This window comes from Equus quagga, chromosome 2 (genome assembly GCF_021613505.1).
Source record: "Equus quagga isolate Etosha38 chromosome 2, UCLA_HA_Equagga_1.0, whole genome shotgun sequence".
NCBI classification, from domain to species: Eukaryota; Metazoa; Chordata; class Mammalia; order Perissodactyla; family Equidae; genus Equus; species Equus quagga.
Window position 1 is genome coordinate 70,115,477 of NC_060268.1, and position 17,445 is coordinate 70,132,921.

A 17,445-nucleotide genomic window follows, 5' to 3' on the forward strand; every position below is an offset into this window, starting at 1 on the left:
TGTGACTTGCAGTTTGAAAAACAAAGCTCTATTTCACGGATTTTAAAGCAAGAAAACTCTAGAAGTCATCACACTGGGTGGAATCTCAAAGCACAACAGGAGCAACCGGACGCCAGGAGACGCACCGCAGTTGCTGGAACCCAAAACTGCGCTTCGGGAAGCAGGTTCCCAGATGCTCCGCCTCTGGCGGCAACGAATGTGACCGGGGCGTGGCTTCTCCCCTTTTCTCCCCGCAACTCTCCCCCCTCCCCCCCCCCCCCCCTCCCCTCCCCCCCTCCTCCCTTCCCCCCACCTCCTCCCCGCCCTCGCGTCTGCCCGGCGCGCGGCGTAGCGACGGCAGGGGGCGCTGCGGCTTGGGGGGACGCCCCGCCCCTTCGTTAGCTCATCGCCGCGCGCCGCGGTCGCTCCGAGTCAGACGTCAGACGTGAGGCGGGCAGTGCAGTGGGTCAGAGCAGCGGTGAGTGGGTCCGCACGGCCGTTGAGGCTGGCAGTGGTTGGGGCCGCTGACAGCCCGGGCCAGAGGGCGGGTGAGCGAGGGTGGGCCCGAGGCTGTCTCTAAGCAGTTTTGCTCAGGGATGCTCTGGGCCGCGGGGCCGAGGGTGACTTCTGTGACTCCATTTACCCTGGCTGTCTCTTGGTTTGGGGGTCTGAGGGGAGAGGGAAGGCCCGTAGGTGGCCTCTCTTGCGTCCTGAGAATGTTCTGTGCAGCCTCGAGATGAGGGCTGGTTTCTCTGCGAGAGAGGTCTCTGTTCCCGTAGATGGAAGGACTGTCTTAACCAAAGTTTGCCAGTGGTGGGCCACGCTGTCTTCTTAGGTAGTGAGCTTCCCATCACTGGATGTGTAGAAGCACGGGCCCCGTTCTCTTTACGTCAGGTACCATGTAGTATTGTGGGTTATTGACGTGCCCGAGTACTTTGATAGAGGCTTGTGTAGTGTTCTTTGGAAACACTGAGGAGCGAGCAATGAATTCTGCCTGGGAAATTGGGGAAAAGTTTCCTAAAGAAAGAAGGTGGCAAAAGAGGGCTTTGGTGTCCTCTTAGCTTTGAAATTACCTGTCATAAGATAAGAGGCTGGTGTAAAAGGTGTTGTAGCCTGATAGCCTGTACTATAGCTTGTATCCACCTTCTGTCAGACTGACCTTGGGGAAGCTGCCTTAACCTCCGTCAGTCTCACTTTCCTTATCAGGAAGGTGGAGGTGATAGTAAGGATACTTACTAAATGGGAGTATGAGGGTTCAGTGAGCTAATCCATGTCTAGTACTTAAAACAGCCTGACTCATGGTACAGCCTCAAATGTGCACTCACTGATAGAAGCACACCTCTGTCTTGAGGAGGCTAGCTTCTTGGAATTTGGCTTCCTACGAGCCTTTCTACTCTTTTTTGTTTCTCGCTGTTGCTAAATGTGAGTCCGGTTGGAAGGGGAGAGAGCAGGCCTCTGCTTCACTGGGCAGATGGCTGGTGCCCGAGCAAAGGTTGGATGCCATTCACTTCAGCAAAACTGGCTTGAGCTCCTTCCTGTCTTTCCTACCCTGGGCAGAATTCTGTTCTTGGGCCACAAATGAATTAAGCACTACCAACTTGGTTGGGATCTTCACAGGCAAAGATTGTTTAGAAATCATTTGTTTTTTCTGTTTTGTTTTGGGGAAGATTAGCCCTGAACTAACTGCTGCCAGTCCTTCTCTTTTTGCTGAGGAAGGCTGGCCCTGAGCTAACGTCTGTGCCCATCTCCCTCTACTTTTTATATGTGGGACGCCTACCACAGCATGGCTTGTCAAGCGGTGCCATGTCCGCACCCAGGATCTAAACCGCCGAACCCCGGGCCGCCGAAGTGGAACGTGCGCACTTAACTGCTGCGTCACCGGGCCGGCCCGTTTTTTCTGTTATTCTTGGAAAACCTTCACAGCAGTGTTTTGGGGTTTGCAGATTTAAAGCGAGTAACCTGAACCTGGATGCCTTGGCTGTATGGTCTCTTCTGTCTGTGGATAGAATTGAGGGGGCCATGAACTTGGATGAGGAGGAAAATTGCATCCTTCTGTTCACTAACCTCTGAAAATTAACATTTCCTTCAATTATGAATGTAGGCAACAAATCACAGTATTAACAGTGTGACTTTGTCACCAATAGAAATCACAGGAATTTTCATATCTAGGATAGTGTGTAAGTTCATCATAGTGTTAAAATTATGGTAACTATTAGACTTGCTACTAGATCTTGAATTATAATATTGTAACAGAGTCACATGTTATGCTATCACAAATTTAATTTTCCTATTTTGGTAAACTTTTGTTTCAGCATACAGTGAATCCTCTTTATTCTCAGATTCCGTATTTCCGATTTAGTGCCTATTTCAAGCCCCAGCATCAATACTTGCGGTGATTTTGTGTTCTTTCGTGGACGTGTGGAAGGTGGTGAAGAATTTGAGTCACCTGACCCACACATTTTCAGCTGAACAAGGAGATGCTCTGCCTTCTTGCTTCAGCTCTCATCCTGTAAACAAGTGTCCTTTTTTTCAGTCTATTTAGTGCCATGATTTTTTCATTTTTGTGCTTTTTGTTGGTGATTTCGCTGTTGAAAATAGCCCCCAAGCACAGTGCTGAAGCGCTGTCTTGGTGTTCTCAAGGCAGGAAGGCTGTGATATTTCTTATGGAGAAAATACATGTTTGATAAGCTTCATTTAGGCCTGAATTATACTGCTATTTGCTATGAGTTTAATTTTAATGAATTACCAATGTATAGTAAATAAGATGTCTTAAAGCAGAAACACACATAAAACAAAGTTACGTATTGATCAGTTGACAAAAATGTTGTTACCAGAGGTTTGCAGAAACCTGTCCCAGTATTTCCCCTAGGAGCGATGGATTGGTATTCGCTGATTCATGTTCGCAGCAACTTTATAGAATGTAACTGCCGTGAATAACAAGAATAGACTGTACTTGGTTTTCTTTCTAATCCTATGTATTTTATTTTCTATATTTAAAAACATCCTGAGAAGGGGTTTATAGGCTTTACAAGGCTGCTAGAGGGGTCTGTGGCACACACACAAAAAACATTAAGAATCCTTATTATAGCCCTGAGAAATTAAATCTGTTCTTAAAGTAAGTTTGTGTTTAGCTGAGCTAAGTCTTTGAAGACTTTGATGTCTTTGGGGAGACTTGTCTATCCTCCTAGCTCCTGTTCTCTTTTGCATGCCTTTAGGCTCTTGTAGGCATTTTTGGCTGAGACTCCTGCATGGACTGTAAGAACCTTGCTACCCCATATTTGCTTGTTGAGTTTTAAATAAATAATATTTAAAATTAAAAGGGCTTGTGGTTTTATCTCTCTGAAGAGCAGCAAGGGATGGAGACTGGTCCCTGTGTGTAGTCAGACTTGTGGAGAAAAAGACATGGGATGGGTAGGTGTTAGTTGAATCCATGGGCTCCAAGGGAGAGAGAAGACCATACCACCTGGTAGGGCTTTTGAGGGGGATCCATAGAAAAGTGTCAGGACAACTCTGTGGCCAAGGGTTGCCTTATTTTCTTGGTCAAGGGGAACCTCTGTCCTGATGACAACCCCTTAGTGAAACCCTTTGTTGTTTCCACAGAGCTGTCTGGCCTTTAGCCCTTCATCCTTGGTTAAAGAAATGACCAACCAGGTAAGGCCTGTGGCAAGGGGAGCACATCAGTTGGTCTCTGGCAGGTGTGAGCCCAGCGGCTTGTCTGGGTGTGTAGTCGAGAAACTAGCATCTGATTCCTGCTCTGGTTCTAAAGAGCTGGCTGACCCTGGACACCTAGTCACCAGACGGTTAGGTGGCACTAGCAAAATGCACAACACTAAAATGAGGATTATTTTATCTGAGTCTTTATGACAGTTTACAGAGAGATTGAGGATGTTTAAAAGAATTTGTACACAAAAACAAGAAAGAAAGATCAGAAAAGGAGAAACATCTTTGTAATAAGATTAGGGACAAAGTTAACAGGTTATTATGCAGTGTGTGTGGTTTTATACAACTGCAAAAATTAAGCCGCAAACTGGACTCTGAGCTTCCTAGTGATCAGAGCAAGAAAACACATAATTTATTAGTCTCCTTTGGAGCAGGGGAATGGTAGTGGGGGAAGAGAGACTACACTTTCTTTAAGATCTAATATGATATGACTCTACAAATCTTGCATGAGCAGGAATTAAGGAGCTTGCAGGATTGTCAGGGTGATGGCAGGGGAGTTAGTTAACACAATGATGACTATATCTGCTGGAGGGCTGGGTGGAGAGTTGGGTGCCAGTGGGTGTTTTAGGTAGAGAATGGGGTATATCTGAAATGTGACCATTGGTTTAATGTGGCTTTTGTTCTTTTTTAGTACAGCATTCTCTTCAAACAGGAGCAAGGTAAGCAGCCTGTTTGTTCAAGCAGATTCACTTGTGAAAAACTGGTTGTCCTTGGTTTCTTTAAGATTTTTGTCGTGTTGACCAAACACGTAATTCCCAGGTATACTCACTTTGCAGAAGAATTGGCAGAGGCAGCTGAAAACAAATACACTTAAAAACAAACAACAACAACCCAAGCAATTAATTAGAAAGAAAAAACAGGAGTTTCATAATAGACTGGAAAACGCCAGGCTTGGAAGGCTTTCCTACATGAGGACGATGTAACTGTGAGCTTCCCAGCCACCAAGGTGAAAGAAGGAAACTTTGAGCCTCAGAACTTTGTTAATGCCCACTCATTTGGGAATGTGAACTTGAGCCTGACTCTGAACTCAGAACTTGCAACTTGCCTTGGGGATCTTTACTTGGGCTCCTCAACTTACAACAAGTGCGGGACTCCCGCAGAGGATCTTTGACCCTTAATGAAAGTGGAGGATATAACAGTGAAGTGAATTTCTGTCAAGGCCACTGAGTGTGGGGAGAGTTGGGGGCTGTGCAGCAGTGGTAGTGGTGGAAATGGGAGCAGGTCAGAGTTCAGTCTGGGAAGGTAGCTCACCAGTGATATTGGGCTGCATACCCAAAAAGGAGTGTGTGCGTGAACTATTCACACATGCCTCATATCTTCATCACAGCCTGGATGAGTTAGGTAAAGCCTGGGGAGATTTGTGAGATGCCTAATAAAAGCTCTTGCACTCTAAGGCAGTAACTTTTAGGTAGTCTGAAGTTTAAGCCAAAAGCATTCTTGCAGGTTAGCTGGTATGGGTACCTAGAAGCTAAACAGGCATGCCAGTCAGCTACCTTGTATGCAGCTAATGCTGTCCAGGTGGCACACCAGCAGGCTTGGGTCAGGTGGGGTTGTAAATGAAGCCATGATGCTGTATGTGACTCACAGTTGTTGAAGTTTAATGCCCTTGTAGTCACTTGTTGAAAAGGTGTTCCTGGAGAATTGCTGCCAAGCATGAATAAAGCCTCCTTGTGCACTTGTCACATTTATATACCTGTACGAAGTCTGCAGACCTGCTAGTGTGGCCCACGAGACACGCAGCTTGCAGACTTAGAATTTAAGGGGGACTTTAGTTAACAGAGAGATTGTATTTGAATCCCATCTCTGCTCCTTCTTAGCTTTTGACTTTGGGTAAAGTACTAGGCTTCTCTAAGTCTCTGATTCCTTGTCTGTAAAATGATGATCATATTAACAGTACCCACTTCATTGGGTTGTTGTGATTGAGATAATACTTATAAAAGGACTAACGTAATAACTGGCTTTAAGCATAGTAGACGTTTGTGGCAAAAGGCAGCTCATGTGTGGAACCTATCTCAGGTATTTATTTTCAGACCTGTATTGTTTACAGTTGAGCTCCCTACTGATTTCCAAAGATCTCTAAGAGAGAACTCTTATCAAGTTTAGGTCTCTTTTTTGGGGGCGGGGGAGGGTTGATTTCACTTGTTTCAGTCGAGCAATAGCCATTCCAGACTGCTGTCTGCCGGACAGCATGCCAGAGTGGAAAGGACCTTGGATTACTCCCAAACTGTCTCCCCTCCTGGGCAACCTGTGATTTGGAGCAACTGGCTTCTTCAGAACCTTCAGTTTTCATATGTGTCGCCACAGTGTCAATAAAAGCTGTGTAGGAAAGCACTTTGCAAAACAGTAAAGCAGATATAGGTGGATGTTACCTCCGAATTATTGGAACAGTATTCCAGCTTCATTTTCTCATATTCAGTTTAGAAAATGTGTGAAGACTTTTTAATGAAGGACTTTCTATTCTAGCTCATGACGATGCCATATGGTCAGTTGCCTGGGGGACAAACAAGAAAGAAAACTCTGAGACGGTGGTCACAGGATCCCTGGATGACCTGGTAAAGGTCTGGAAGTGGTGAGTGTCCTCTCCCCTAACATAAAGCCTTGGAAATTGGAGTTTAGGATTTTGCCTCTGGGCTCTCAGGTTGCAATAGGGAAATGTTAACTGTTTTCTAGGTAAGAAAGCAATAGCAGTCTGGTGGTATAAAAAGGCAGCTTATTTTTTCTCTTGTTTTCCTATTATTCAGTATTAAAGCACTATAGTTAAAAAAAAAAGTCCCATGATTAAAAACTTGGCTGCATTTGATTTTTTACGGCTCTTCAGTTCCTCTTTGATTCTGCGTTTCGCAGACCACTCGTAATGCATAGTCACAGGAACCCAGACTTTCAAATGCCAGCTACCAAGTGTTGTGTGTGAAGAAATCCATTTCTCTGTCCCCCATTCAAGGCGTGATGAGAGGCTGGACCTACAGTGGAGTCTGGAGGGACATCAGCTGGGTGTGGTGTCTGTGGACATCAGCCACACCCTGCCCGTTGCTGCATCCAGTTCTCTTGATGCCCATATTCGTCTCTGGGACTTGGAAAATGGCAAACAGATAAAGTCTATAGATGCAGGACCTGGTAAGAGTTTTACTTATAGAGAAGATAATAGAAATTCACGATCTCTTTTCAGAACATTTAGAGATGGATGTGTTTTACAGTTCAGAGTTTTTCAGGTTTAGAGGGGTAATATGGGTGCGTAGACTATGTTATGTAATACCTTCAGTGGGGCAGGGGCTGCACTCTAATCAAACACTGATATCTCTGCAACTAAACGTGAGTATTTATACTGAGAGAGAGAAATAGAGGTTATAAATAGCGTTCTATCAGTTCAGGGCAGGTTTTGCTGCCAAATGAATTTTGGAACTAAATTTTTGAAAAAACTCGTAGTTTTGAGAGCCCTTTGGATTTCAGAGTTGCTGATCTGGGCTTGTAGACCTGTATGGGTGGCCCAGAGGCCCTGTTCGCCGCGTTGTGAATTGCTCCATTCACTGCCTTCTGGAAGTCCAGAATATAAAGCACCATGTTTCCGTAGATCTGTATTGTGGTGATCTCTACTAATTACAATTAAAGCGCCTGATTTTTAGTATATGATAGATACGAAATTTTAAGAAACGAATTTCTTGATTTTTAAAAAAAATATTGTAGGACAGTGTAATTTTGTCCATCAGCCTTGATAAGCATTATCTGGGGTAATGGGAGTGAATGATTTCAGTGCCCTGGATTAATGTGGAAGAAGCAAGATGACATTTCAGGATTCCTTTTTTAGTCTTGTAAATGACTCCACAGCATTCATGAGCTGAGCCTGTTTGGCCAGAATGGGTGGGGACCGCCAGAGGACGCAGAGAGCCTGGCACCTCTCTGGCATACCCCTTTGTGAGTTGATTACAGAAGAGCTGCTCAGGTGTTTTCTTAACATAATTCCCTTGATTGGAGCCTCAGATGGATTTGCCTCCCACCAGTTATGCTGAGTAGCCACCTATAGGCCGTCCTTATGTTGGAAAGAATGATGGTCCCAGGGTTTGTAAGGAGGCTAGGTTGTCTGGAAACTGAGTGCATTTCCCCTCATAGGCAATAATCTATGTCTATGATTCTTACTACTAGAACTTTTTTAGGAATACACATGCCCAGTCCCTATTTTGGATCTACGGAATCACAGTTATTGGGGTGTGTGGGCTGGGATATGCGTGTGGAAAAAGCTACCCAGACACTCTGACTCCCAGGTGATTGTCTTTGCATGTGCCTTTGCCCTGCTGACATCGCATACAGAGGACTCGGGTCCCCAAACCAGCCCACAAAGTCTTTTTAGGACTCTGCTATATAGATGAAGAGAGGAGGAAGGGGCAGATCTGTTGCTGCCTTTTCATCTTGGGCCCCTAAGCCCTCCCTGGACTCATGATGCTAAGGTCACTGCATGGTGGTTGTGACCCAGGGCACACCACATTGAAGAAATGAGTGCTGGATTGGTTCCAAGGAAAAAGATGGTGTCTGCATTAGCTTCCCTTCTCTGACAAACCGTTAACTGCATGCTGGTTCCACATGCACCAAATGGTCATCATAAAGTTTACTGTTAGAAAAAAGATGCTGAGAAGAGTAAAGGGGTTGGGTTTATTTATTTATTTTTTTGGATAGGAATCTGAATAAAACTATACCAGCCATTAAACAGCAGTTACTTGGTTGTGTAATAAAAGCAAGCATTGCTACTGACAACTGAAGAGCAGCTGAATTCATCTGAAGGTAAAACTGCTTTGATAAATCTAATGAATGTAGGGAAGCGGACACTTGTGTTATACCTGTCTTGAAAATATGCATGGAGAATGTGAACTACCACAAAAGAAAGAGAAAAAGAAAAAAGAGAAAATCTCAGATCCTGAAGAAGAAAGTGAGGAAGTAGAAGAAAGTGAAGATGAAGGGGAAAACCCTGCATTTGGCACCTCAGCCAGGTTGTAGCTTTCCAGCAAACCAACACTGAAAAAGATGGAAGGTGAGAGTAAAGGGGCCTCTCAACATTAGATGATTCAAGCTGTCCAAGAGTAAAGAAGAGCGGCTCTTTCAGGATGAGGTGGAACTTAGTGATTAAAATAAGTATTTATTATACAAATATTAAAATAAAAAATCTTAGAGTGCAAGGTTTAATTAAGGAATAAAAATTGTTGCTTCTATTTTGAGCATAAGGACATTTCATATTAAAAGTTGTATATTGTAAAACAGTTAATAGGGAAATGTAAAAACAATTTAGAAGTGTCATTTTATTAAACTTCAAGGAACAAAAATATTTTCTAATAACTATTATTCCTTTTAACAGCAAATTATAATAGGAATAAGAAAACATGATCCTGTTAGAACAAGTGCTACTGTCATTCAGGAGTAAGGATAGATACTAAAAGGCAGCTATTTGAGAGACTGATTCTAAAAGCTTTTTCAGATCTTGATTAATTGAGCACTATTAAAGTTAATTTCATTTTTAAAACATTTCATAAGAAAAATGATAGAGCTAAATGATTTATTATCACTTTGAATATGTGTGTGGAAATTTTCAAGAAGTTATTTTAAAACTCAGCCCGGTATGTGGTGCTAACGTATCTGTGTTCCCTGTCTCCCGTGAGTCAAGCTCATGGAGCCTTCCCTTCACTTTCCCGTGGGCTGAGAAGGGCACGACCTAGGAATGAGGAGAGTGACTCGGGAAGGAGCCTTTCTCTTCTCTCCCTTTGATCTGACAAGCACGATTCCTGGGCAGATGCAGGGGGGAGCTGGACTTAGGGCATGTTCCCATATAAGAGTGGGCATGGGCAAAGGGACTGTGAGATGGCAGTGGAAAGGCAGTGGACCTCAAGATCATTCCTTAGCCTCTATGCTCTGGCCTCAAAGGCTCCCAGAACTCTTTGGGATTGCATCTCAAGGGCAGAGATTCCTGTGTAGCTGAGAAAAGAAATGTGAGGATACCATCAATGGTCCAGATGGAAATATAAAGCGCATGTGCTTACCCAGGGTGCACATGAGTCTGGAGACCGTTACATTCCAGCTGAAGAAGCACTGTGATGCACAAATATCATTTGAATAGAACTCTGAAATTAACTGAGTTGTGTGGTGTCACTGAAAAACTAGGGTTTTGTTTGTTTGTTTTTAACAAAGATTGCCTCTTTCCAGTCCTTACTCCTGCTAATTTGTGGTAAATACTTTATCATATTACAGTTTAAATAAGAGTATTTCTGGTACATCTTCATTTATTTACAGCTTTATTGAGGTAAAATTTCACTTCTATAATTGCACTGTGAAATTAACCCATTGTAAACTGTAGTTCAACAAATTTTAGTTAATTTCTATGGTTGTACAACCATCACTGCAGTTCAGTTTTAGAACACTTTCCTGCCCCAAAAACTTCCCTCGTGCCCATTTATGGTAGTCCCTGCTCCTACCATCAACCAACCACTGATGTTTGTCTCTGTAGTTTTGCCTTTTTGAAAAATTTCACGTAAGATAGAATTGTCTATCTTCATTCTTTCTTTAGCATAATGTTTTTGAGGTTCCTCAATGTTGTAGCTTATATCAGTGGTTTGTTCCTTTTTATTGCTGAGTAGTATTCCATTATAAGGATGTACCACATTTTGTTCACTTACCAATTGATGGATATTTGGATTCTTTCTAGTTTTTGACTATTATGAGTAATGCTGCTATGAACATTCATGTACAAGTATTCGAGTGGACTTATGTTTTCATTTCTCTTGGGTGGATATCTAGGAATAAAATTGCTTGGTGTTATGGTGTTTGTTTTCACTTAAGAAACTGTCAAACTCTTTTTCATAGTGGCGGTACCGTTTTACATTCCCACTGGTGTGTGAGGATTTTGGCTTCTCCAACGTCCTTGCTAACACTTGGTATTGTCCTGTCTATCTATTTTTATTAAAAATTTAAGAAGCCCTTAAATTGGTAAAGAACTAGCATCTTTACAACAGTTTTCTGAATCAGGACACTTTCTCCAATTTAAAAAAAATGTATCTTTTGGTAAAAATTTTTTCTTACTGTATTTTTTTCCTTCTTTTTTCGGCTCAGTGGATGCCTGGACTTTGGCCTTTTCTCCTGATTCCCAGTATCTGGCTACAGGAACTCATGTGGGGAAAGTGAACATTTTTGGTGTGGAAAGTGGAAAAAAGGAATATTCTTTGGACACGAGAGGAAAATTCATTCTTAGTATTGCCTATGTAAGGAAACATTGCTCTCTTTTCTCTCTGGTTCTTCCAGTTTACTCTCCCAGCCTGTTGAATCCCTTGCTGCAGGTCTGCATTGGTCTTGTCAGGCAGCTTGCTGTCTCACTGGCGTGGTTTGCCCGCTAGCCAGTTAGACCTGTGGCCAGCAGGAGGTTTGCTTGTCTTTGGTGGGGATGGCTTAACAATGTGGAGTCTCAGATGTTCTCCATATGTTCTCTGCAGAGTCCTGATGGAAAGTATCTGGCCAGTGGAGCCATAGATGGAATCATCAATATTTTTGATATTGCAACTGGAAAACTTCTGCATACGTTGGAAGGTATGGCTCATCTTATTTTGTGCAAACTGGGTTGTCAGATCACATAGGAAGAATTATTCTTTCGTTAAAATGCTACTAAATGGCAGATGAACATTAGATTTGCAAAGTATCAATCTCAGTTGGAAATCTGAAATGCCTCCAAGTTTTAGTTTTGTCACTGTGGTTTCACCGAGACATGAGTTCTTGTACCAGTGTTAAATGCTTGTTTCAGTGAACAAGATTCCTTTTTGTTAATAAATCTTAGCTATATGAGTCTCATTTCTGTCCTGTTTGCTTCTAGAGAATTTTGTGATTAGAAAACAACTTTTATTGTTGATAATTTGATGATAGATGAAAGTGCTGTGCCCACCCTCTGCACTGGTGGCCTCTGGGCAGGAGCACTGGGTACTAAAGAACAGGCGTGGGGTAGGAGGAGGGCTTGTACTATGTATTCTTCTGTACTATTTTGAATTCTAACCAAGTGAAGGTGTTACCTCCTCAGTGTATCCTTTACCCTACAACAAAGGGTTTGGTAGGGAAAGAGCATCGTCTTTGTTCAACCATACAAATCAGAAGCAAATCGTATTTCCACGTGTGGCCATATCTGTAGCAGAGGAGTTTTTTCCTAAGCAATGTGTGTTGAGGTCCAGCTGCTCCTCAGGGAAGGGAACTGAGGAGAAATGGCTCTAGGAGGAGGGGCCTAGGTTATGTAGAGTCTCTAGAACATTAGGAGGAAGGGCCCAGTCAGTACCCTCCCTCTCTTACTAAAGCATCTGGGCAATCCAGATCAGTGACTTATGCTCGTTAAAAGGGACATAGTGAATGGGAAGCCCATCTGAGGCGATGGGAGACAGTGATTCACCAGATTAACAAGGGCCTTTGTGAATTTCAGGCCACGCCATGCCCATTCGCTCCTTGACCTTTTCCCCGGATTCTCAACTCCTGGTCACTGCTTCAGATGATGGCTACATCAAGATCTATGATGTGTAAGTTACCTGATGAGATTCAAAGCGTCTCACTTAATACCAATGCTTTGCCCCTTATTGTTAGGAGGAGTCCAAGCAAGTGTGCTGCTCCCTCTCCTGGGTCTAGTAAAGACTTCTGTTCAGGTCATGGCAGACACTCTTGTCCCCCCAGTCTTTCCTCCCTCATTCAGCACTCCTCTCTTTGAGCTTAGAATGTCATGGAGGAAGACATGCATAGGTTACCCGGTAGGATCAGAAACTTGCTACTTCTTCTCAGGTATCCTGTCTCTTGTGGGGCTCACAGATTTTAAATTATTTTGGGTAGGTAAGTAGTGTACAGATAAGGAGATGGAGCCATGGGCTGTAGCTGGCCTGGAGTAATGGTAAAAAATTAGAACATGTGTTTTCTAGGGGTAGAGCTATACTAACAAGCAGGCACTCCTCTGCCCTAGTTAGGGAACTGTCAGTTTATAAGCTGCCTCACTGCAGGTCTAGATGAGGGAGCCTTTTGTTGTTGGTTTTTGACCACAGGTATAGAAGTAAGTTAATCATTCTCTTCAGTTCACGGCTCTCAATTGTTGTAAGCCTGTGCAAGGCTCCTTTCACTTGTCATTTCCTCCGTCATTCTCAGTTCCCAACTTCGTTTCCCTCTGAGGTCCCCCCTATAATGTGTTTGATATGTGTCTTTGATACTTTGACTCAGTACTGTGATAAGTTTGCCTCTGGCTCATGGCTTCTGAATGCAGCATCCTAATCCGGTGGGTGCATGCATCATAATTCTCATCACCCAGCGACGGGGGCTGCAGTTGCTGCCACCTGCTTGTGCCACAACCGTGACATGTGGCATGTCCTTTTATGGGCCTGTGAGAGTTTTGCAGGAGTTTAAACTTGGAAGTAGGAATACTGCTCCTAGCCTACTGCTGGCCGCTTTGGGAGGACAAAAAGTTGTCAAGTAGACGTGGAATTGGCACTGCAGCTTTTGGAGTGAGAGCTGAAGGAGGTGCTAGGGTCCAGGACGGAAGATGTCTCTCTAAAGGTGGCTGCTTGCTTGTCAGTAGCAGAGCTCATATAAATAGTAGCAATTCCTAAAGCATCCAGCTTTATTTTATTTTATAAGGCTTTCATTGCCACTATTTCATTGATCCTCCCAACAACTGGTGAGGTAGCAGCACAGATTAGTGACCCCATATTGTGGGTGAGGAGCCCAAGCTGAGGCAGTGATTTGGCTGAGGTGGTGAAGACCCCGGACTTTACCTGCTCATGGTCCCGCTGCACTCCACCTCTCCTCGTACCTAACTGAGGTCCACTCTATTCTGCCGGGGTCTGTTTTCAGGGATGAAACTCCTGACCTAAGTCAGGCCTTTGGATTGTTGTCCTGTCGTAGATGATTTGATTTCATTTTTTTAAGAAGTGAAAGTGGCTGTGGTAATTACACCTGTCTTATTCTTGGTTAGGTTAAAAATGGTCTATCCAAGCCACATCTCTTATAAAGAATACATCTTGATACCTTCCTTGAACATAAGGCACTTTTCTTGTGTGGAAAGAGTGCAAGTGCAGGCAGGGCTCAGAGCCTGCTGCTTCCTGAGATGGTTTGCTCGCCCCTGCTCCTTCTCCATTTCCTCATTTTAGGGCTTGGCTTACTGAGCCTCTGTAGTGGGGTTCCTTTATCTTCAGCTTTTAAGCTCCCCCTTGTTATGGATCTTATTCTTGGCTCTTGGTGGCATTAACACGTTTTGAGTTAATGCTGCTATAAAAATTCTCTCTGCAATGTGTGATGCTACTTGATTGAAAAGGGAATTTTTAATATAGTAATACCGTCAGTACAAGGAGAGCAGATTTGGTCCAATTAAACGGGCAGAATTAGTAATGTACTTTCCACTTCAGTGATGGTATTCCAGAAGTTTTGTTTGACACTTTCCCGTTTCAGACAACATGCCAACTTGGCTGGCACACTGAGTGGCCATGCATCCTGGGTACTCAACGTTGCGTTTTGTCCTGACGACACTCACTTCGTTTCCAGGTACTTAAGATTCTCAGCAATTTCTAAAATGCTAGGGAGACGAAGATGGTGGTCTTGTATGAATTGCCTTAAAATTGGAAGATGGTGTGACCCTTTTTATTCAGGTAGCTTTTGCTTTCTGTTTTGAAGTAGTTAAGTGAGTTGTCCTTAGCTGGAACAAGGGCAGAGTCTTTTGAACAGTTAAGCTCTTAGTTTTTCCTTATAAATCTAGGCTTCTACCTACAGTTACTTCAAGGGATACTTGTGTTTACATATTTAAAATATGCAAATCTATTTATAATTGTGCTTTTTAGACCACAGTGTTATTCAGACCCACAATGGCCAAGACAGTTGAAAAACATGAGATGGACAATTGCACAGAGGTTTACAAAAGCCTCTGAGAGCCTTTATTTTGAAGCATTAACAGGCTGCCCGGTTAAATACATAAAGGTGTCTGAGACTTCTGATGAGAGCACTTAATATCTGGGCCAGGCAGATCAAAATTTCAGGAAAATGGCTGCTCCCTGAGTGGGAAAAGCCACCTAGTGATGCTGACACCCTGGCCACCTCCTGGGGCCCAGGTCAGCCACTTGTGCATTCAGGCACCAAAGGGGTCCTCTGAAGGTAGGCAGAGTGTAGGTGAGTGAAGGGGTGTGGAATTTTTGGTTGGATTCCTTACAACTTCAGCCCAGTCTGAAAACTGTTTTCTGACACTGATGTTCCCTTTTTTAAATAGTTCATCTGACAAAAGTGTAAAAGTTTGGGATGTTGGAACAAGGACTTGTGTTCACACCTTCTTTGATCACCAGGATCAGGTATGGCATAATTTACATTTTAACTCCTTTGTCTTTGGATTGCTAGTATTGTCTGATCACTTTTCCTACCCTGCTGCTTGAGTTGTCAAGACTGGTAGACCCCTGGGGCTGAGCCGCTGACTGCTTGGGTGTCCATCCAGCCAGTGTTCCTGGGCACACTGTCCAGAGTACAGAGGCTGGGGACGTGCTGTCAGCCTAGCAACCCATGAGGTGTGATGTCCCTATGTAGGCCAGAAAACATGGTGCTAGCTGCACAGCCTTTGAATGCCTTCTTGGGAAAATGCTGCAGCTAGTGCCTTGGGCATACCTGGGGCCCTTTTCTGGATGTAGCCCAGCCAAGGCTGGCTCGAGAAGGACCTTCCTCCTCAGAAGCTTCCATTGCTTAAACACAGTCATCAGTTGTCAGTTTTGGAGCTGTCCAAAGAAGTGTGATGTAATTTTTTTTTTTTTAATATACTTGAAGCCAGAAATTCTTATACGTTGTTTGGTGACATTGGTAACTTTTGTTTTAGTCTTTAAATTAGGAAAAGGAGGCTCTGTACTCACAAGTGTCTTCATCTTTGCCAACATGAATGTGGAATGGTAAAGGTGCTCTAGTGCAGTGCTTCTCCATCTTTAATGTGTACAGAAATTCCCTGGGGATCTGGTAAAAATGCAGATGCTGCTTCCGTAGGTCTGGCATGGGGCCTACAATCTGCATTTCTAACAAGCTCCAGGTGAGGTCAGTGCTGCTGGTCCCAACCACTATGAGTAGTAAGGGTCTTGGGGGGACTGCCAGTATAAAAAATAAAATGCTTGTAGCAGTATAAAGTTGGCTTTTAATATATTTGGAATGTTTTTATGATGATCTTATAGATTTCCCCTCTTTGGAATGCATCTTAAAGTTAACTAACATAATTTTTCATGCTTTTTTACGTTTAATCTTAAATCATTGCCAGTAAGGTTGAGGGGATTTAATCTTGACATTCCACTCCTGGATTTAAACCCTTTACCCAGGGAGTAAGTCCTGGCTGTCTGTGTTGACAGACACAGTCCTGTGTCCTTGTTTGAGGATCAGAGTGTGGTGCTGTCTCAGAGGAAGATGTTTGGAGTGAAGGTGAGGCTATCACCTGGCCCAATCACAACACTGAAATCAGGGCTAGAACACCTGACTCAAGGTTATGGTGTCAGGCTGAGCTAATGAAACTCTAACCATGTCAGTTCTGTCTGGGAAGAGGTGTGAATCTGTTAATTCAACACATAGCAAATAAAATCAATGATCCACAGTGCCAAGTTGTCTAACTCCTGGGGACAGGTGGGCTGCACAGGCCCTTAATAGCAAGAGTGACAATTACTGACTATAGGCAGGTGGGCTCGAGGAGTGAGGTGGGGAGCACAGTTTGCAATTGTCCCTGTAGGCAATGACCTCAGGGTAGTTTGTTGTAGGGCCTTTTTCTTCCTGGAAACATGAGAACTCATGCTGGTACCCTGCGGATTCCATCTTCATGGTATTAGGTCCTTCCTGGATTCTGACCCTTTCAGAGGTTTCTAGATATCTTGATTTGTGTTTAGAAATGAAATTTTCTGGAGTATCCGAGGTGAAGGGAGTGATAATTAAATGGTACTAATGGAAGATGCCTGGTTAAAGAAAAGGCCCCATTCTCTCTGGTTCAGAAAGCACAAGAAAATCCTCATCCCAATGTTTTTCTAGATTCAGTATAATGAGAAGAGAGTAAGGATGTTTTTTCATAAAGGCATTAGTAGAACTTTTTTTCTTTTTATTTACAGGTCTGGGGAGTAAAATACAATGGAAATGGCTCAAAAATTGTGTCTGTCGGAGACGACCAGGAAATTCACATCTATGATTGTCCAATCTAAACATCAAAGTCTTACAGGCTAATGCTGCAAAGAGAATGTATAGATTGATCATGACATTCCTTACCTTTCTAGCTTGTTTCAAAGAAATATAGCATTTATTGTAGCAAAGACTTAAATTTTGTAGATACAATATAAATCTTTTCATGTTTTATTGGATCTGCTGTTCATACTTTAACATGAAGTGGTTTTTTTCTGTTTGTTTGGATTTTTTTGCTGAGGAAGATTAGCCCTGAGCTAAAATCTGTTGCCAATCTTCCTTTTTTGCTTGAGGAAGATTAGCCTTGAGCTAACATCTGTGCCAGTCTTCCTCCAATTTATACGTGGGTTGCTGCCACAGCATGGTTGATGAGTGGTAAAGGTCCACACCTGGCATCTGAACCCACAAACCCGGGCCAGTGAAGCAGAGTGCACCAAACTTAACCACTATGCCGTGGGGCTAGCCCTAAAGCGTTCTTACTGCAAACACCTGTGTTCTTGAACATGCTTCTTTTTTCATTTGCTCTGTTACTGGTAGAACAGTTGGAGGAATTGGCATTGTTATGTGAAAGTGAATATTTGCCTCAGAGGTGAAGAGATC

At 43.4% G+C, this 17,445-nt stretch overlaps 1 protein-coding gene across 1 annotated transcript; it reads left to right on the forward strand.

Annotated features, from left to right (window-relative positions):
- Positions 1–417: 417 nt before the first annotated feature.
- On the forward strand, positions 418–17,024 carry SKIC8 (SKI8 subunit of superkiller complex). Its single transcript, XM_046655462.1, has 11 exons — positions 418–457; positions 3,580–3,630; positions 4,331–4,358; positions 6,163–6,268; positions 6,641–6,813; positions 10,783–10,931; positions 11,160–11,253; positions 12,125–12,218; positions 14,125–14,217; positions 14,933–15,011; positions 16,779–17,024. Exons 2-11 carry the CDS (start codon positions 3,619–3,621, stop codon positions 16,866–16,868), a joined length of 918 nt encoding a protein of 305 aa, XP_046511418.1. The 5' UTR covers positions 418–457; positions 3,580–3,618; the 3' UTR covers positions 16,869–17,024.
- Positions 17,025–17,445: the final 421 nt, after the last annotated feature.

Excerpts from the sequence above, each read along its gene's own strand:
- SKIC8 (XM_046655462.1), top strand. Across the intron at positions 6,269-6,640 it reads CTGGTAAAGGTCTGGAAGTG|GCGTGATGAGAGGCTGGACC; the intron begins GTGAGTGTCCTC and ends CCCCCATTCAAG. Across the intron at positions 12,219-14,124 it reads TACATCAAGATCTATGATGT|ACAACATGCCAACTTGGCTG; the intron begins GTAAGTTACCTG and ends TTCCCGTTTCAG.